The sequence below is a fragment of the Danio rerio genome, chromosome 23 (genome assembly GCF_052040795.2).
Source record: "Danio rerio strain M-AB ecotype USA chromosome 23, GRCz13ab, whole genome shotgun sequence".
NCBI classification, from domain to species: domain Eukaryota; kingdom Metazoa; phylum Chordata; class Actinopteri; order Cypriniformes; family Danionidae; genus Danio; species Danio rerio.
The window spans coordinates 2,355,126-2,377,500 of NC_141043.1; the positions used below are offsets into that span (position 1 = coordinate 2,355,126).

Here is a 22,375-nt window from a genome sequence, read left to right on the forward strand (position 1 = left end):
CTTCCCATTCACTTAGAATGGGTGATGTCAGGCGTTGCCGAACTGCATTGTGGATCTGTCGACGCCGCTTGCTCGCTGCAGAAGATGGGACTAGCTCAACTTTTCAAGCGCAGACGAAAGCGTCAGCCAATCAGATCGCTGTATGCAAATACACCAGCTAGACAATGGCCTATTACTGACTGAATTTCATTGGCTGACGCTGCTATGATGATCGCTTCAGCCCCAACTTCAGACACGCCTTCAGTCAAGCGTTGACGCTGAAGCCCCGTGTGAATGGGGCGTAAGGGCTCAGGACTGAGCTTGGTAACACTATCAGTGCTGTTAATGCAACCTCATGAAATTAAAGAGGAAGTCTTTCACCTGAAGATTTCAGGGCTGCTTAAACCTACAGTATAGCCAGCTGTGGGAATCTTATGAATTCAGGTAACTGTGTCTCTGCTGTGCTGTAGGATCGAGAAGGTTTTGCGGGAGAAGCTGATGGAGTGGCGTCCTCGTCACCCTACGCGCTGGAACAGATACTGCATCTCTACATTACGCCAGTTTCTGCCCAAACTAGAGCTGAGCGGAGGACGAGAGGTGGCGGAGGAGCATCGCCTCGAGCTGCAGAGCCTTCTGGGAGAATACAGGGTTAGTCACACATCACACTGAGGCCCTGTCCACACGAACATGGGTACTTTTTAAAACTGCATTTTTTTCTATGCGGATTGGCTGTTTGTCCACATGAAAACACAGTGTCAAGTGACTGAAAATGAAACTTTGCCTTGGGTGATTTTCCGAAACTCCGGGTACAGTGTGGTTTCTCCTCATAACATCATAGTGTGCACTGTTTTCTCCTTTCTGATTGGCCAGAATGGCTGAGTTCACACCAAATGCAGAGAAGCGAATAAGGCAACTTCCACACATTCACAGCAAACGCATCGTGTATTTCGCTTTGTTCGACCGCAGGATAGTGATCTGCCTTTGTTCTCATGTTTGCATTGATTTGTATGCAATTTACTTATGCAAATACTTAACTCCAGCATAAAAGCGTCATTATCGCCACCTGTTGGTTCGGCGTGTACATAACATGCATCACAGTTTTTGCATTTTCATGTGGACGTAATTTTTAATTTTTTTTAAACGAAATAAAAACGTTTATAAATATACTCGTGTACATGTGGACACGGCCTTAGACCCACCTGGTATTGAGGTGCGTTTTCATCGATCTGATTACAAGTGGACAAATTACCGTTCACATCTGGCATCTAAATGGGTTTCTTTTGACCACTTCCGGTAACTGCTTCTCTGATGACGAGGGTGTGTGGGTGGGGTGTTGGATTCCTCTCATTAACACTGTGAAAGCTAGCGCAATTTTCAGAATTTACAAAGCAATGTAAATCTTATTAAAAGTAGACTACTGGAACTACTAAAACCAGGCCCGGATTGGCTAATCAGGAGGACCGGAAGAATTCCCGGTGGGCCGGTCCGTTATTTGGCCACGAGGGCCGGTGTCCCTAGCTGCTTGCACTCTCAGCAGTCGCACTTTTTACATTTATTTATTTATTTATTTGACCATAGCCACACTATTTTTATTCATTATTCTGCCGCAGTTTTGCTCTTCTTATTTATTTTCTCGCAGCCCCATGAGCAAAATGCAGCCTGCAGGTTAATGATGATGTAACTATCATTCCAACCCAAACATCGGCACCTTAGTGAATATTAATTAATATTAATGAATTTTACACCTGCTCAGTAAAAATCAGATGACTCACAACATTAATAAATTTGACATAACTTGATCAGAAATCTAAAAAGTGTAGAAAAAGACTAGACATCAATAGCAGCAGATAACAGTGCAATACTTATTTTATATCCCGAACACAATATCCTAACAATGGCATCTTGGTCTAGTGGTTAGCACGTTGCGTTACGACCATAGACTGTAAAATATATGGACGTAGTGTCCGTGACGTCACCCATAGGTTTCTGAAGAGCGCAAAAGAAGCCACAAGTAGGCGCGGCCAACCGTCGCCATTTTGTTCACGCGTCATCACACCCACGGCGGGATACCAAACAAGGGCAAAGAGGCGGAGAGTGGGCGGAGCTACAGACACCTGCTGGCATTTAGCTTGGACCTGGTTCAGACACACTTTACTTTGGGAGAAATGCTTAATACTTTATCACCTGTGACTCATTTGTGTTCTGAACACTTGTGCTTGGTTGTACACTATATCAATAAAGTGTTTAGACTTTTAAAAACACTGCTGTAATACATTGAGCCACTAAACATTGTTCTTATGACGTTTTTCAACAGGAGGAAAACGCGAATTACTTCCAAACACTTCAGATATAGTCTGTGTTAGTTACTGTAAGACTATTGATGAAATCCAGCATAACACTGTATGACAACGCTTCATATGACTGATCTAGAGCCTACAGCTAATCAATCTGTCAGATTCTGCAGTGCATTACAGCTCTAAATATAGATATAAACCATAAATGATCTTAAATAAGACAAATACATGTATAGAGATGGTATATAAGTATTTAACTTTACTCACATGGGAAACGGAGGCCACGTGAATGGTTTGTGAGCACAATTAAGTGCACTCAGCATGCCATATCATCTAATAATTGTAGGAAACAAGTCCAAAAGGCAGTTGAGTGTGTAAAACCACATAAAACAACACAGAAATACGATAAATATGCCGAGTTCAGCGGCTAATCTGCAGGATTCAGCTGAGGTGACATGACGGTGACCAACGAGACTTAGCTGTCACTCAAGTGGCCACGCCCTTAATTATGCAAACTTAATATAACTTAATATAAAGGAAACTGATGAGTTGCAAAATGCACCCCCTCACAGTTGTCATGAAGGGTAATATTAGCTGTGTTAACCAAAATCTTTTTTGTAGCAGGCTGTAAACACCTTTTTTTCTGCTGTAAAGTTGGCCATTCTAACAGTGGGCTCAATTGAAATTTGCTCTGTTTTGGAGCCAGGAGCGGCCAGGACTAGCGGAATTTGGGATGAATTGCAGTTTTAGTTACTTCCATATTGGCTTCCTGAGGGAGAGCGGGAGGTTGCCGCTTGGTTACGACCCCGTCGATCGGATACTGTTTAGGTCTGGGGTGGCCAACCCTGTTCCTGGAGAGCCACCTTCCTGCAGATTTCAGTTGCAACCCATATAAAACACACCTGCCTATAATTATCACATGATGTTCAGGTCCTAATTAATTGGCTCAGGTGTGTTTGATATGGGTAGCAACTAAAATCTGCAGGAACGTGGCTCTCCAGGAACAGGGTTGGCCACCCCTGGTTTAGGTTACATAATAAGGGGTACATATTTTTTGTGTGTGTGTGACGACTGTTACAAAGGACTGGATACCTATAAAGAATTAATGTTCTCATATTTATGTAAAACATTTGAAGTTCTGAAGCAGCTGTGTCCTTGAAAAAGACGTGTTTGTGTCATTAGAAACTGAATTGGAAATAACGTTATTTTAATATAGTCAGTCGTCGACTGAGGTGGGCTGGTCTAAGGCTTGAAACTCCAGAGCTAAAAAGGAGTCCCACTCCGGCCCTGACTAAAACGCTTTATAAATAGTGTTGGGGAAAGTTGCTTTAGAGAGTAATGCATTACAATATTGAGTTACTCCCCAATAAAGAGTTTAGTTGCAGTAAAGTAAGTAATGCATTAGGGTGCTTTTAAATTACTTTCAAGAGTTCACACTTAGATATGCTTAGCATATTATTATTAGCAGATTTGGCATGCTGTCCCGGGAGAGAGCCCTGAGCTCAGAGATAGAGCCCAAGACCCCTGCCTAGTCAATAAACATATAAGGCGTGTGCAGATTCCGTGTGGGCCTAATCATAACTAAGCAACACAACTGTCTATTATTGAGGAAGTAGTATGTGCCAAAGTTTGCATAATAAGCTGTTACACACTCAAAAAAGTATGTACTTTTTCTTTACACAAAACAGACATACTTTTAAAACGGAGCATAAGTATGGGGTTTGGGACACAGCATATTTTCCCTGCGGATTTTTGCTTTTCTTACCTACTGTACTGTTGGACCTCTTTTCTCATTGTCCTCTTTCAGATATCTGGGTTTCCGCTGCACCTTCCTTTCTCAGAGCTTCGTCCGATCATTGAAGCCGTTCACAGCACAGGGGTTCACAAGGTCGAGTCCCCAAATGTCGAGTTCGCCCTGGCCGTGTATGTTCACCCGTACCCCAGTAATGTGCTCTCCGTTTGGGTCTACATCGCCTCTCTGGTCAGTGCATACTAGATCTGAACACATGACATTTAAATATGTGTATATTCAATAGAGATTTGTGAATAGGGAGTGTTGCTGGGCCTGCCGGTGTGTTTTAGCAGCTCTATTACTAGATTTTTTATTTATTTTTAAAGGAACTGTGTCTATAGTGATAAATATGGGTGTATGAATTTAACATTTTCTACGCTTTTTATTCCATTTTACATGGCTGTACTTAAATGGGATGTATGAAATGACTTTGAACTGTGTTTTAGTAGTGTTATGTAGTTTTTATGTAATGTCTGTTTTTACTTTATTAAAATGATGAGATTTGTATTACTGTTTGAATGTTTGGGATCAGTTTTATTCAATTAAAAATGTACTGAAATGTGTTTAATACTTTATATAAAAGGCTTTTTTGGTGACGCCAGCTTAAAGACGCCTCTCATGGAGAATGACGTCACATGCATTGCTCAGGTGTGAGTTTCTCAATAGTGTAACTTTTGATGGTTCTGTGAGCCTCGTCTGTCAAATCTGAGCTTTATTCTGTATTCTCTATTGGATTCGGGTCAGGTGATTGGCTGGGCCATTCTACAGCTTGATTTTCTTTCTCTGAAAGCATTTAAACTGCAGAAGATGCCGTCTGACAACGAGGGGAAAACGCCTCACAGCAGCTGTTTTCCATCCTATTAGATCGCATTTCTTTAAATGATCAGTCCAGGAGATGCTGCTGATGGACAACAGTATTAGTTCACAGTATTAGCTTTCTCTGAAAGCTCGGCTGTGTTTTGGATCATTGTCTTGCTGAAATGTCCACCCTGGCTTCATCTTCATCCTCCTGCTGATGTAGATGTTGGACTGAAGCAGCTGATATTCATCTACACTGAGGAAGGGCAGAGGGTTGCTACTAAGAGATTACAGCTGCTGTCTGGGCTATCACTGTCTTTCTACACCTCTCTTTCTATGTGTTCAATACTTTTCCCAGCGTCATTTCATTTTATTGGGCATTACTTAATTTGTAAACTAATTAGATTTGTTTTCTTTTTATATATATAGATTTCTTTAGTTGTTTTCATCATCTGCTGAACATTTCAAGTCAACAGCACCCTTAAAAAAATTTGTTTTCTCAGAAAAATGGTGACGTGTTCAATACTTACTTCCTCACTGTATCTGTAGTGTATCGTTGTGCCTGACCTCAGTTTTGAAGAACGTTGTTTATTACCTGAGGAGAAAATGTGAAGAAACCTTCAGTATGTTTTCAAAACACAATCAGCTCTTTACTGGGAGAAAATCAAAGATCGCGTGATTCGTCATGAAAGAGCTCTTTACTAACACAACCTGTGCTGGAAGCTCATTTCATAACCTCATCCATAATCTCTGCCATTTTTCTATTATATAAACACAAAAGGCAGTGACTTTTCCACAGATGGGTTGCAGCTGGAAGGGTATCCACTGTGTAAAACTAGACTGGATAAGTTGACGGTTCATTCCACTGTGGCAACCCCAGATTAATAAAAGGACTAAGCAAAAATGAAAATGAATGAGTGAATGAAAAGGCAGTGACACTTTAGCTGAAGTAGTTTTTTTACCAGGGAGAGACAGAATCTTATGTCTGTGCAGAATGTTCCACAACGTATGCAGATTATGTGTGGAATGTGGTATGTGTATATAAACATTCATATATATGTTTCACTGCAGACAATAATACACAAAATATTCAATGTTTTGTCTGGTCAACTTCATTTCATTCGTAAAAACACATTTGCAGTTTAGGGCAGTAATCAGGTAAACTGGTGAAATAGTGATGTGTAACAGGTGATGTCAGCAGGTGATTGTAATTATGATTTGGTGCAAAAGCAGCATCAAGAAAGGTCTAGTCCTTTAGGAGCAAAGCTGGGCAGAGGATCGCCAGTTTGCCAACAAATACGTTAGAAAAGGATTGAAATGTTTAAACACAATGTTCCTCAAAGAAAGAAGAAGACATTTGGATATTTCACCTTCAACTGTGCAGAACATCATGAAAAGATTGAAGGAATCTATTTTCATTTAAAATGTGTAAATTACATGTAAAAAAAACAAAAAACGGTAACACTTTATAATAACTACACACTACATCATTCATTAAGCATTAGCAAATAGTGAACTCATTATCTGTTAAGCATTAACTCTACATTAATAAACGTTAGTAAGCAGCTACAAATACTGTATTCTTGACTTATTAGCACATTTAAAATGTGTTTAATAATTGTGTTTTCATACTTAGTAAATTATTTATTTTTCATTACTAAATTAAGTATCACATTATTTACAAACTGTTTGTATTTAAGAGTAGTTGAGGGTTTTCAGGACAAATCAAAATGAGTTAGTAAACGATTAATAAACTATTGAAATCAACATTTATATGTCTTATTATTCAGGCATATATTAATGGTTACTATGTATGTTAATGAATGCTTTATTAACTCAACTTCACCTAGTTTTGTGACCTAATCTAAAGTGAGGACTGTTCATGCTTTATAAATCCTTTATAAATGACAAATAAAGGCTCAGTTAAATTCTAAACAGGAAAAAAGACATTATTCATTCCTATTCAATTAAAGATACTCAAATGAAGCTGCACTTCAAATAAAAAATAAAGCTTTGAAACCTGATCTAAAATAGAATCACTGTAGAGTTTAAACATTGCATCTTATTAAATTGTTTAATTATTATATTGTTGTTTCATCCAGTTTTGTTGTATTTTGACACTCCTGTTATTCAGCAATGTTTAAACTTTACAGTAATTTTACATTTTAGAAAAGAGTGCGAAGATTATAGTTCATTTGATTCTGAGCCTTTATTTGTCATTTATAAGGGATTTATAAGCATGAACAGTCCTCACTTTAGATTAGGTCACAAAACTGCATGAAGTTGAGTTAATAAAGCATTTATTAACATATTAGTAACTATTAGTCTATGCCTGAATAATAAGACATATAAACGTCAATTTCAATAGTTTATTAATCATTTACTAACTCATTCTGAATGATCCTAAAAACCCTCAACTACTCTTAAATACTACTGGTTAGTAAATAATGTGATACTTAATTTAGTAATGAAAAATAAATCATTAACATAGTATGAAAACACAATTATATAGACGCTTATAAGTCAAGAATAGCGCATTTGTAGCTGCAGTTATAAACTGCTTACTAACGTTTATTAATGTAGAGTTAATGCTTAACAGATAATGAATTCACTATTTGCTAATGCTTAATAAATGATTTATAGTGTGTAGTTATTATAAAGTGTTACCAAAAAACATCAGAGTACAGACTCACTGCGTTTGGGATTATTGTTGGGTTACAGCACATTTTCTCCACTAGATGTCTCCTGTACATCATACGGATTTCATTTATCAGCTGGAAACACATCTGAATCAAATCAGACTATCAGACACACGACCTGCATTCACGATTACAGGAATGATAACAGGAGGAAACTAACAAAGGCTCAACTATAGATCATCTATTACAGTATATCACACACAGATGGGTTAAATAGCAACAGTCTAACAAGCATTTCACTCTGCAGTTTGACAGCGGCTTTACATGTTTTGGGTAAGATTAATGCCATTCAAGATATTTTATATTTAAAAAAAGGTCAGACTTTATTTTGATGGTCTGTTTGTTGAATTTAAGTTACATTGCATCTACCTGCCAATTAATTCTCATTAGAGTATAAGTAGACTGTTAGGTTGGGATTAAGGTTAGTGTAAGTTGACATGTACTTTCAAACTTTCTTATAGTCAGCTGAATGTCTGTTGAAGGAGCAGTATCAGCAGATAATAAGCAGACAGTCTACTAATACTCAAACGGACCATCAAAAAAATACCAAAAATAATATAATATTACTTCACAGCAAACGCATCCGTTACTTGAAAGTTCATCTGCTTTCAACTATTTTTTGTAGGTAACACAAAGTATAACTTAATATTTTGAGTCAGTTTGACTGATGTTTCACAAGTTCACACTTAGCTGATGACTGATTATAAGCGTGTTTGGCATGCTGTCCTGGGAGAGAGCCTCAGGTAGATCTCGACAACTCCCTCCTTGATAAGACAGGGCTCAACAATAAGGACTGCCTGGTGGCCCAGGGCCAGCGTGAGAGATGCTTGGGACAGTAGACAGGATCATTACTGGCCCTATTGGGACAGTACTGCCTTGTCACTAATGCTGCGTTCACACCAGACGCAAAACCCGCGTCAATCACGAGTGATTTACATAAGTCAATGCAAACGCGCGAATAGACATCCTGCGGCGCGATACGAAATAGACTGTTTTTCAGTCTTCATAAGTGAAGTTTATTCATAAACTAATTTCGAGAGGAGCACGTGATTATGATTGAACACGGCTGGTCCTGCATTAGCATGCTTGATCCACCAATCAGGCCATTCCTAACCACTATAAAGAGCCAGGGTTTTCTCACTACAGTCATCTTCGATTTGAAGAATACACTGCTCTGCATCAGCTGCTACTGCTACTGCTACTGCTACTGCTACTGCTACTGCTACTGCTACTGCTACTGCTACTGCAGCTACATCAACTTCTCCAGCTACAACTTCTCCAGCAACAACATCAACTTCTCCAGCTACATCAACTTCTCCAACAACAACAACTTCTCCAGCTACATCAACTTCTCCAACAACAACAACTTCTCCAGCTACATCAACTTCTCCAACAACAACAACTTCTCCAGCTACATCAACTTCTCCAACAACAACAACTTCTCCAGCTACATCAACTTCTCCAACAACAACAACTTCTCCAGCTACATCAACTTCTCCAACAACAACAACTTCTCCAGCTACATCAACTTCTCCAACAACAACAACTTCTCCAGCTACAACAACTTCTCCAACAACAACTTCTCCAGCTACATCAACTTCTCCAGCTACATCAACTTATCCAACTACAACTTCTCAACCTTCTACTTCAATTGCCTCACACAATGCAATCTCTGTGTCTTCAACCCAATTCTCCAACAAGATCACAGTAAACACTCGATCACCATCCATGAACTTTGCCTAAACTCTCAATGCCTGCGATTCAAGCTGAACTCTCTTCTAGGGGTGCACCAGCGGTAACATACATGACACTTTTTAAGGGGAAGCCTCACAAACTACAACTAAGATTAAACATCCATCTTTAAAGGATGATTCTAGCGTGAATAGAATGACTCACCTCTCAATCAAGGTTGTAGACAATCCAATCCTTAAAACATCAGTCCACAACTTATGCATACATTGATAAACATCCATGTTAATCCTCCAAACTAGTCGCTGTGGTGCATTCAATAGAGTAGCGTCTCCAATCATAACACTAGTTCTCTGGCAAACAAAATGGCCGCCAGCCTTTTTCTGCAACTTTGATTGACACTCCTTCGAGCCAATAGCTGAAAGGAGAAGCGCCACCATCCAATGAACTCTCAAAAAATTTGAGATGGTCCCACCCTCTCTCATGACAAGCTCATGAATGATTATCATTACATTTACACAATTACTACTAAATGGTGACATTAATTTTAAGTTCAGGGTTTGATGTTGGCAGATGATAAATAAATAAATACATAAATTAATAAATAAATAATAAAGAAAATAAATAATTATAAAATGTAAAAAAAAAAAAAAAAAAAAAAAAAAAAACTGCCACATCTGATAGCAGTTTAACTTCTAAAAAGTTTACTCTGCTACTGAAAAACATTCAATGCATTAGGCATAGAAGTCCAATCGTAATATGCCCCAGTGACTCATGTCCATACACTTATAAGCCATAAGCTTATAATGGCAAGTTGGTTAGATGTGAAAACAGCAAAGAAACAAACTTCCCGCTTTGACTTCCACGAATAAGAGGAGGACATTTCTGACATGTCTGATGTTTCATCAATTGACTCTGCGTTAGATACAAACCAAGGGGTTTAAACTCCACTATAATTCCACCTACCCTGTCTTCAAGAGAGATCATGTCAGCTGGTTGCAGAAGCTGACCCTCATCCAACCTATTACACTCCACATCCATTTCTAAATACATTTACACTCTTTGCAAATGACACTTTTCCACTCACATAGCCCACACCCTCGATGCCATATTCACACTAGCCTTTATAATTTAAGTCTTCTGAACTAAGTATGACATTTCAATCCAACGATACACCTAACCATATCTGATCTATCTTCGCAGGATGAAGGGATGCAGGATGATATCCGTTCCCCCACACACCTGTTCTAAACAGGCCCGGATTGGCTAATCGGGAGGACCGGGAGAATTCCCGGTGGGCCGGTCTGTTTTATTTTGGCCGCGAGGGCCGGTGTCCCTAGCTCCAGAATCTGTTGCTCTCAGCAGTGACACTTTTTTAATTCATTTACTTGACCACAGCTTTTTATTCATTATTTTACCACAACTTTTCTCTTTTGTTGTGGTCGAGTGGTTGGCACGTTAGGTTAAGACGCTGCGGACCTGGGTTCGATCCTTGCTAGAGTAATTTAGTGTTTTCATTTTTTGATAAGACATATAATACTGTTAGGGTTGTAGAACATTTGAAGTTCTAAAGCAGCTGTTTTCTCAAAAAAAAAAAAAAAAAAAAACATGATAGTGCCATTAGAAACTGATTTGGAAATATTTATTTACTTATTTTAATATAGTCAGTCGTGAACTGAGGTGGGCCGGTCTGAGGCTTGAAACTCCAGAGCTGAAAAGGTGTCCCACTCCGGCCCTGGTTCTAAACCTCTTAGCATTTTTACACCACAGAAGAGCAATACCACCTCGGGGAAGCCCAGCCGATCCTCTCCAGCCAACTTCCACCATCATGCATTATTGGGTATGAAGTATGACTCTGTCATTTCCTTCCGATTTCCCTTCCTATTTAACATAGGAGCTCCTTCACTACCCTTCCCTGTTTTTCTAGCTTTAACTTTTTCTCTCCAAATTTAAACTATCCTATACTTCTATTCACTTTCATTCACCACAGCTCCGACCAATTCAGGGGTTGTCTTGAGTTTCAGTTGCTGCAACAGGAACGTTCTAAATGAGCTTGCATACACTTACAAATTTTCTAAATACCACTATCGTTGCACTCCCCGCACTAATACAGCAGTAAATGCTTCTGCGGGAGCACAAGTTGCCTCCATACTGGCCCACTACACCACTGCAGCCGCAGAAATGCTCCGCAGAGTTGCACACCCAAAGCACCACTGCTACCGCAGTGACCCTCTAGCATATGCCTTATTCACCTTCATCTTTACATATCACTAAAGGCAGTATTTAACGTCCCTGCGGGAGCACTCAAAACTTACTAATATCGACTGTTTAGGTGCTCCACTTAACTATACACCCCATTAACATCACTGCAACTGCAGTGACGCTCTAGCTGAGCCCCTTTTTCACTTTCATCTCTAAATATCACTGCTAATAGTACTTAGTATTTCCATGTGAGACTCGAATACTGAGTACCACTGCACCTCTGCTCTTGCAGAGACGCTTTGCCGAGCCTTATTCTCCCTCTGCACCACTGCTGCAACAGTTAAGCTTTGCCTGAGCTGCAACTGCAGAGACGGCTGTTTAGCCTTAATTCTCTGCACCACTGATTTTATTGCACTTCTGTAACTGCAGAGAAGCTCTGCTGAGATTATTTTTCCCCTGCACCAATGCTGCAGCAGTGACACCCTGCCTGAACAGTCTTCCAACAACAGATATAAACTCTGTCATTGGTCCTCTAACACCTCTAAATCCTCAATTTGCCTCAGCCAATATTTCCTCAGAGAAGCCCAGCTGATTCTCGGTTGCAGACTTCAACCTAGTTTCCAAGCAGCACGACTCTGTCTGTTCTTCCTACTTTCTGTCTTAGTTGCATAGGACTCATTTTTACTAAACTTTCCTTTTTATTTTATTAAACTTCCCTTTTCTTTCTCTTCATAATTTTTTAATTTCACTTGCACTCATTCTCCGCAGCTCGGACTCCCACAGGGGTAGCCCCAAGCTCCCACTGCCACAGCAGTGAAGCTCTTTAAAAGCTCACATGTACACTTTTCAAAAAATTTTACCATTATCACACTCCGCCGCAATAATACAGCCGTAAAGGCGTAGCGGGAACTCGTATTGCTTCCATACTGACTACAATTACACCTCTACAGCAGCTCCACTTAATTACATTGCATTGTAGCATCAATTTATTCTCCATCACCACACTCCCCGCAACAATACAGCCATAAAGGCTTAGCGGGAACTCGTATTGCTTACATACTGACCACCATCACACCTTTACAGCAGCTCCACTTAATTACATTGCATTGTAGTATCAATTTATTTTCCATCACCACACTCCCCGCTATAATACAGCTGTAAAGGCTTAGCGGGAACATGTATTGCTTTCACACATATAATGCACCAGACTCTGAATACCTATGCACCCCTGCAGCCACAGAGTCGCTCTACTGTGTCTGATTCCTATCTGCTACACAGCTGTTAATCAGCTCTCCAAAGCGCACTTCCCTTTAGAAACTGACTTTCACCGCACCTCTGCAGCCACAGAGACGCTCAGCCGAGCATCACTCCCCTCTACATCACTGCCGCAGCAGTGACGCTTAGCGAGCGCATATACACTTCCACTTAGCAATCCACTACTGATACACTCTCCAGCACTGCCAAAGCAGTTAAACGTCTCTGCGAAGGCGTATTTACCTTCCAGATACTGACTTCCATTGCACCTCTGCAGCAGCAGAGACGCTCAGCCGAGCATCATTTACATCCCCTGCACCACTGCTGCAGCAGTGACGCTCTGCTGGAGCTCATGCACACTTCCATTACACTTATACCACTTCTGTCACTCCCAGCACTGCTAAAGCAGTTAAAACGCTGCTGCAGAAGCGTATTCTTCCCCTTAGGACTGACTACCACCGCACCTCTGCAGTCGCAGAGACGCTCAGCCGAGCATCACTCCCCTCCACATCACTGCCGCAGCAGTGACGCTCAGCGAGCGCATATACACTTTCATTTAGCAACCCAATACTGATACACTCTCCAGCACTGCTAAAGCAGTTAAACGTCCCTGCGGAGGCGTATTTCCCTTACAAATACTGACTTCCATTGCACCTCTGCAGCAGCAGAGACGCTCAGCCGAGCATCATTTACATCCCCTGCACCACTGCTGCAGCAGTGACGCTCTGCTGGAGCTCATGCACACTTCCATTACACTTATACCACTTCTGTCACTCCCAGCACTGCTAAAGCAGTTAAAACGCTGCTGCAGAAGCGTATTCTTCCCCTTAGTACTGACTACCATCGCACCTCTGCAGTCGCAGAGACGCTCAGCCGAGCTTCATCCCCCCTGCACCACTGCTGCAGCAGTGTCGCTCCACCGGAGCTCACGCACACTACCATTTATCCATACCACTACTGACACACTCCCCATCGGACTGCCAAAGCGGTTAATCAGTTAACCGCTTCTCATCTGCAGCTACAGCTCCGCAGAACCTTACAGCTTTATTTTCCATCACTACTATACTAAACCTTTACGAAACTCACCACATATGTTTTAAACCTTTACACTTACCCCACTCACTCTCCCGCTGGTCCTTACAATTAACAGAACCCGGGAGCACACATAGTCATACATAAGCACTTCAGTTAATTTTTACACCCACACCAGTCTCTGTTGCTCCTCCAAGCTATTTCTGTATCACTTTTCAGCAGCCGGATATGGCATTAATCTCCTGTGCCTTTTGGGGGGTTCTTCAAATACGCGGCTGCTGTCCCGAGCGGAGCATTTTGGGGAGTTGTCGAGATCTACCTGAGCTCGAGGCTCCCCTCTCTTCCTCCAAACGGGAGGGAGCCCAGGGCTCAAGAACCTTCGAGCTCAGGGCTCTCTCCCGGGACAGCATGCCAAACTTGCTTATAATCAATCATCAGCTAAGTGTGAACTCTTGAAGTGAAGTTTATTCATAAACTAATTTCGAGAGGAGCACGTGATTATGATTGAACACGGCTGGTCCTGCATTAGCATGCTTGATCCACCAATCAGGCCATTCCTAACCACTATAAAGAGCCAGGGTTTTCTCACTACAGTCATCTTCGATTTGAAGAATCCCCCCTTCCACCCCTACCTTTTCACCTTTCCCTCCATAGGGCAGCACGGTGGCTCAGTGACTAGCACTGTCGCCTCACAGCAAGAACGTCACCGGTTCTAGTTCCTTAACAGGCCGGTGGTCGTTTCTGTGTGTAGTTTGCATGTTCTTCCCGTGCTTGCGTGGGTTTTCCCCGGGTTCTCCGGTTTCCTCCCACATTCCAAAAACATGTACAACAAGTTAATCGTTAAATCTAAATTTCAATACAGGTAATCTAATAATGCAGCATATCTTTTAATAGCCTTCAATCTTAATCTTTAGCTATTATAAAAAGGGGAGTTGTCGAGATCTACCTGAGCTCGAGGCTCCCCTCTCTTCCTCCAAACGGGAGGGAGCCCAGGGCTCAAGAACCTTCGAGCTCAGGGCTCTCTCCCGGGACAGCATGCCAAACTTGCTTATAATCAATCATCAGCTAAGTGTGAACTCTTGAAAGCACATAAACTCTGTTATTTTCTTCATAAAATCCATGTTAGCCATTTAGCTATGAAGCTAGAGTCTTCGGGCAGACAGAAGCCCTGCCCATCACGCGAATCCGTGTCTGTTCTGAAGTGAAATTGACACACGAATGAAGCGGGGTTTGATGCGCGTATGAAGCAAGTAAACTCAAATGTTCACGCGGCTATTTATGCGCGAATAGCGCGTTTTATCCGCGGGTTCCGCGTCTGGTGTGAACACAGCATAACATTTAATTTGTCTGCGACTATTTGTCAATTGCGTGCATTTTAAGTTTGTGCTTTTAAGTCTTTAAACACTACCTTGTCTGTGATGTCGTAAACACCATATTGCTTTAAGGTTCCTCTTATCTGATTTGTTGTTGTGAGCATGCAATTTATTTCCATTACCTGGTAACAACCAGAACAGAGAAGAACATCAAACATCAACATCAAAATATAAGGCTAAAAGAAAATGTCTGTTTCTAATGTCTTGGAAGCAGACATTTACATGTGAACAACGCGACAAAAAAAAAACAAAGTGATGTTTTGCACAGTTTGCCGTCAGTTTGACAAGTCAGCCCACCTTTTGTTAAATCATTTCGACCTGTAATAAAATACCTCCACATTTTTTCTCACTACTCTTTTTGTTTGCATAACACTTTAATTACTTTTTTTTAAGTATTAAAATTGTAGATTCACAGACTTTATTTTTGACACATTATTTAAAATATGCGGCTAAAATATAGTTATTAACTTCCCTTTTTTTTTTTTTTTTTTTTGGTGGGGCCCAGTGAAAATTTTGGCAGGGCAAGTAAAAATCTGAATCACTGGCCCGATCAGACCAGTACAAAAAATCCTTAGCGTTGAACCCTGCAAGAGCTGATGACAAAAATGAATGCTATGAAGAGATATGCTGCAGGATGGGAGATTGACTGTAGTGTTAAATTTAGATTGATCAATTCACTTGTTCTGCATGTTTTTGGAATGTGGGAGGAAACCCGAGGACCCGGGGAAAACCCACGCGAGCACGGGAAGAACATGCAAACCACACACAGAAACGACTGCCGGCCTGTTAAAGGACTAGAACCAGTGATGTTCTTGCTGTGAGGCAACAGTGCTAACCACTGGGCCACCGTGCCGCCCTATAAAGAGAAAGGTGGAGGAGTAGGGGTGGAAGGGGGGATTCTTCAAATTAAAGATGACTAGTGAGAAACCCTAGCTTTTCCCTGCTGAAAAATCCAGCTTAAACCAGCCTAGGCTGGTTGACTGGTTTTAGCTGGTCGACCAGGCTGGTTTTAGAGGGGTTTTGGCCACTTCCAGGCTGGTTTCCAGCCATTTCCAGCCTGGTCTTAGCTGGTCAGGCTGGGAGATGACCAGCTAAAACCAGCTTGACCAGCCTAGCCAAACTGGGAGTCCAGCCAAAACCAGCTATATCCAGCTTAAACCAGACTGGTCAAGCTGGTTTTAGCTGGATTTGGCTGGTCATTTTCCAGCCTGACCAGCTAAGACCAGGCTGGAAATGGCTGGAAACCAGCCTGGAAATGGCCAAAACCCCTCTAAAACCAGCCTGGTCAACCAGCTAAAACCAGCCTAGGCTGGTTTAAGCTGGATTTTTCAGCAGGGTTTATAGTGGGTTAGGAATGGCCTGATTGGTGGATCATACATGCTAATCCAGAACCAGCCGTGTTCAATCATACTCACATGATCCTCTCGAAAATTTGATTCAACTAAAAAATGAAGGCAGTAATCTTTTTTTTTTACTGTGTAGTTTAAAATGTTTTAATGTATAAGCAATAGAATGTTTGAATTTTGACCACTGGACGCTGGTGATATTAACACAATGCTGCCACACAACTGTGTTTAAACCCTTCATAAAAGTGATTTTTCCATCATAGGTCCCCTTTAAATCTCCAGTTTAGGACACGGTGTTAGCATTAAGGACATACTGTTCCCTGGCACCTGATCAAACTCAGAGTTATGAAAATGAAATAACCCTGCTGCTGTCATTATTCTTCTATAAGAACCACAGATCTTCTCTCTTTCATGTCTGTTTGGACACAAATAAGTATTGTTGATGGTGGCGATGCTGTTTCACTCAGGAATGTACAAATGCAGCGCAGGCATTATCTAGACATGTCAGTGAGACGAGAAAGACAGCTGGCACAAACAGCTCAGGGAGGACATTTTTAACAGGAGATGATGCTCTAGGATAGTTTTTAACAGAAGATGGTGCAATAGGCTAGTTTTGAACTGCTGATGTGGTACTCTAGGCTAGTTTTATAACAGCAGACGGCACTCTAGGCTATTTTTTACCTGCAGTTGGCACTCTATGCTACTTTTTAACTGCAGACGGCACACTAGGCTAGTATTTAACTGCAGATGGTGGTGCTAGGCTAGTTTTTAACATCAGATTTTAGCATCAGACGTTGGTCTAGGCTAGTATTTAACTGCAGATGGTACTCTATGCTAGTTTTTAACATCAGATTTTAGCATCAGACGTTGGTCTATGCTAGTTTTTAACATCAGATTTTAGCATCAGACGTTGGTCTATGCTAGTTTTTAACAGCAGACGGCACTCTATGCTAGTTTTTAACATCAGATTTTAGCATCAGACGTTGGTCTAGGCTAGTATTTAACTGCAGATGGTACTCTATGCTAGTTTTTAACATCAGATTTTAGCAGCAGACGTTGGTCTATGCTAGTTTTTAACAGCAGACGGCACTCTATGCTAGTTTTTAACATCAGATTTTAGCATCAGACATTAGTCTAGGCTAGTTTTTACCAGCAGACGGCACTCGGCTAGTTTTTAACATCAGATTTTAGCATCAGACGTTGGTCTAGGCTAGTTTTTAACAGCAGACGGCACTCTAGGCTAGTTTTTACCATCAGATTTTAGCATCAGACATTGGTCTAGGCTAGTTTTTAACTGCAGATGGTACTCTATGCTAGTTTTTAACATCAGATTTTAGCATCAGACGTTGGTCTATGCTAGTTTTTAACAGCAGACGGCACTCTATGCTAGTTTTTAACATCAGATTTTAGCATCAGACGTTGGTCTATGCTAGTTTTTAACAGCAGACGGCACTCTATGCTAGTTTTTACCAGCAAACGGCACTCTATGCTAGTTTTTAACATCAGATTTTAGCAGCAGACGTTGGTCTATGCTAGTTTTTACCAGCAAACGGCACTCTATGCTAGTTTTTAACATCAGATTTTAGCAGCAGACGTTGGTCTAGGCTAGTTTTTAACAGCAGACGGCACTCTAGGCTAGTTTTTAACATCAGATTTTAGCAGCAGACATCGGTCTAGGCTAGTTTTTTTAAAGCAGGTGATGCTGTGGGCTAGTTTTTAACAGCAGATGGTGATCTAGACTAGTTTTTAATGGCAGACGGTGCTCTAGGCAGCTTTTTAACCATCTATTCAAATGCTCACAAGGTAGAGCACTTGACTGCGTCATGAAAGTCAGCTTTCACATCACGAGATTAATGTAAACACAGCAGTTAACAATTGATTCCACATATTAATTTGCTTGACATTTTACACTGTAAAATTCATGCCGTTTCCATTATGCTTGTCTTGTTTACTGTCCGTTGCTAGGTTACCACTTCACTTCTAAAATTAAACAGTGTGTAAAAGGTGTTTGTCTACGTCATCTTGATGTACCATGCTGTTGCTATAGTGATCTTAATGGTTACCAGACTGTTGGCTGATTGGTTTATTGTGTTTGTTCTCAGAAGTGTGAAATTCAGAGTTCCCGTAGATCTTTTAAAGGTACTGTAACATGCTTAGTAATGTTTGACAGAATCTCAACTAAAATAAATACATCTATAGAGTCCATCATCAAATTTCTAGAATATTCTGGTATCTAAAGATTATTTGATTCTCTCATTTATCAATAAAGTGCACATGTAAAGTGTGATTTAGAAAACATACTTGCAGTAAAACCAATGATGCATCAAAACTACCCAACAAAAGAGGCATCTTTAGGTTTATCAAAAGGGAGTTTGATGAGCAGTTCCACCGAGAGCCAAACGGAGGCAGCAGTGAGCTAGAGTTACAAACGGCAGATCTTTATATTAATTCATTTGAATGCCGCTTCTGTGTTTGCTTGAATGTGTGTGAATGTCATTCCACTAGACGGAGAGGTTGTAGATTATCCTGCCGAAGGCGTCATTGAGATGTTGCGGTCATGCGTGAAGTCAGATGGTGAAAGCCGGCATTGTGTGAGTGGAGGCTGAAACTCTGACTCTAAATCTGGGCTTGAGAAGGAACAAACTCACCCTGAAGAGAGCATGTCTCTCTGCTGAGCGCGGTGTTCAGGTCACGCTGATGAGCGGACTCTACACCACAGCAAACCGTGACCGGACGCATGAAGGAAACAGAATGGTGCTTTGGCTGTGCTGAGGTTGGAAAGTCCCCCGCATAATGGACAGCAGCATTAAATACAGCCATGATCAGATCACATCTGCCCTATAACTGAACCTCACGCTGAGCCCAGCCAAGCAAACTACTTTGTTTTAAAAGAAATTTGAACATTTGCGCATACATTTCCTACAGTTTATTGCAGTTTTTTCAATGACACTGGTGTTTCCTCAGTGGATTTGTTTGGTTTGTTTAGTTGTACCTTTCATTCATTCATTCATTTTCTTGTCGGCTTAGTCCCTTTATTAATTCGGGGACGCCACAGCGGAATGAACCGCCAACTTATCCTGCACATTTTTACGCAGCAGATGCCCTTCCAGCTGCAACCCATCTCTGGGAAACATTAGGCTATTATTTGTGCATAAACACAACGTTTGTTTGAAAACAACATTTTTTTGTCATCATTACTGCAAACTTATATGAGCGATTATATCCTTAAAGAGCCATGAAACCCCCTCGTTTCAGCAGGGTGTTTTCACACCTCTACTTTGGAAAAAGTCCAAAAAGTGGGCGTGTCCAGCTCTGTTTAGGGGGGAGTGTCGGAGGAACTAAAGTGGGATGGTGTGGGAGTGTCTATTTGGGCACGCGTGAGTTTCAGAGTCAAAATACACACACAGGAGAAAGTGATGGTGTTTCACCTACATGGACATCTGTAGTCGAATTATTTGCCAAATTATTAAATGGTGGACTTTAACTGCAGTTTGGCTCTTTCATTCAGGGAATTCATTCATGTCCCTCGCGACAAACGAGATATTTGATTCGAGGAGCTGCTCTAAGCGTGTATTTTTCATGCAATGTTTGATACCGCACGGCGAATGAGAGAAAAAAACACTCTGCATTTCCCGGAAACTTAGATGCACACGGCAGGTAGCGTCAGAAAGCCGCGTGTGTTATTCCGGTCACTAAATGCGGTGAAAACCCTACACGAGGTTAAAGTTTGGTTGTGGTGCTAACATGTTTACACTCGGTGCTATAGTTAACTTAGTTCGATACGAACAAACTGAATAAACAAAGAGCACTGGTCGCTCACTTACCAAATCTGTAGAGACAGGACAATCACCAGCAACTAGAGCCGCGTCTTTATTAAGAGGAGACTACAAGCGATCTCAGCGTTTGCAGATGAGAACAGCTCTCAGGTAAACAATAATCCTCCTTAGAGACGCAGGTTATTGTTGTCGAGCGTCGCGTACACTGTTAATCCACACGTGACTCCAGCTGAGCTCTCACAGAGAGAAAATGAAAACAAAACTGAACTGCAGCAAACTATAAAAGCAACACTTCACGATTGTTTTGCCAACACAACGTGGCGTCTCTGTGGTCTAAACACTGACAGTAATGAATATTAATGAAGTTGCACAATAGAGCTCGCTGATTGGTTTGAACCAAGCCTTACTCATGCATTAATGCATCACACTGTAAGACGTAATAAGACTCACTCTGGTACAGGCGTCCAGTCTACACGCTGGAATACAGGCTATTATGTCATGACCGTGACGCAGCTTCAAAAATTCGTTTCAAACCGGAAGTACGAATTTGCTTGAAATAACGCAAAAACAACCAATTTACACTTTTTAGTGAAATATAGGTGTCCTAATAGTGTTTATAGCAGTGTGGGACACATATACCACTGTCAACAGCTCAAAAATGTGTTTTGGTGTTTCGTGACCCTTTAAATGTGGAGGGGGGCCTTACAAAAGTGGGTCTCAGGCAAAAAAAAGGTTGGGACCACTGATGTGATTTAAAGCTTTAAATAATCGAGCTCCTGTTTAACTAACCAACCTTCTGTCTCGCTACAATCCAGCCCGCTCTTTAAGATCTCAAAACTCAGGGCTTCTAGTAGTACCTAGAATAGCAAAGTCTACTAAAGGAGGTCGAGCCTTCATGTTTATGGCTCCTAAACTACGGAATAGCCTTCCTGATAATGTCCGAATTCAAAACTAGATTAAAGACCTATCTGTTTAGTAAAGCATACACTCAGTGCATCATTTAGCGGGTTTCAACAGATTTCTGCATCTGGTTTATATACACTATGAACAGCAGCTACGCTAATTATTCTCTTTATTCCCTAATTCCACCTGGGGATATTCATCTCGAGGTCCACAGGCTATGCAGAGTCACTGATTGATCCAAGACCAGAGACGAGATGATCCCAAGGATTCCACAATCCTGGACCAGGCCGTATCCTGAGCAGCTGCTGTGGTGGTCATGGGGGAGTGGAGAGCATGAGACTGATTCCAGTGTTGCTCCAGGGACAGACGAGTCTTCGCTGAGGCCATCTTCCAGCCTCCGCCGCTGAGACTACAGCTCTGCACAAGACATTTGGCCAGCGGAGAAATTATAAAAGTCATGCCCAACTTAATTATGCTGGTTGGCTGGTTTTAGCTGGTCGACCAGGCTGGTTTTAGAGAGGTTTTGGCCACTTCCAGGCTGGGAGATGACCAGCTAAAACCAGCTTGACCAGCCTAGCCAAGCTGGGAGTCCAGCCAAAACCAGCTATATCCAGCTTAAACCAGGCTGGTCAAGCTGGTTTTACCTAGATTTGGCTGGTCATTTTCCAGCCTGACCAGCTAAGAACAGGCTGGAAATGGCTGGAAACCAGCCTGGAAATGGCCAAACCCCCTCTAAAACCAGATCATTACCCAACTGAGTTCTCTCAAGGTTTTTTCTTTATTCTTGCCAATTGGTGAAGTTTTTTTTCCCTCTCCGCTGTCACCACTAGCTTACATGGTTGGGATCTGTAGACCTGCTCATTGATGGATTGCTCTCCAGTGTCTAGACCCTCAGTAGTGATTATTAAACCACACTGAACTGAGCTGAACTGAATTCAGGCTGCTTTCACACCTGTGAATCGATTCAGTTGTTCCAAAACAGAGATTACAAATGTTACATTGTTTCTCTTGGTGTGGTTCAATATCACACGGCAAAGTTTCTAATCGGACCAAAAGAGCTAAACAAGTCACGTGTGAGTAAACTCTCCTCACATTGGTCAGAGTGTCAGGGTTTATTTTGCAGAGTCCCGCTCAGCTGTCAGGAGAGGTGGTGGTTTGGTGGTGTTTAACAAGGTGCGCACGACGTGTCTGAAGAGGGAGGAGAGATGCGGTGGGGAGGGGTGAGAAGGGTGCGCGAC

General features: G+C 41.5%; 2 protein-coding genes across 20 annotated transcripts in view; one reads left to right on the top strand and one right to left on the bottom strand.

Moving 5' to 3' along the window:
• cc2d2a (coiled-coil and C2 domain containing 2A) overlaps positions 1 to 4,572 on the top strand; it is a 58,992-nt gene extending 54,420 nt beyond the window's left edge. For 14 of the 19 annotated variants that reach the window (XR_015523039.1, XR_015523038.1, XM_087306393.1 and 11 more), the window contains 2 exons: positions 450 to 627; positions 4,081 to 4,572. Coding sequence is in view for 12 of the 19 variants with exons in the window: in XM_087306393.1 (XP_087162519.1) it covers positions 450 to 627; positions 4,081 to 4,269 (367 nt within the window). In the remaining 7 variants the exon portion in view is untranslated. Of the gene's footprint in view, positions 1 to 263; positions 3,102 to 3,301 lie in introns of all 19 variants that reach the window. The other 5 variants (XR_015523036.1, XR_015523033.1, XR_015523034.1 and 2 more) reach the window with 2 other exon arrangements.
• LOC100002469 (uncharacterized) overlaps positions 1 to 22,375 on the bottom strand; it is a 225,505-nt gene that overhangs the window by 12,363 nt on the left and 190,767 nt on the right. The gene's annotated exons all lie outside the window — the stretch shown is intronic.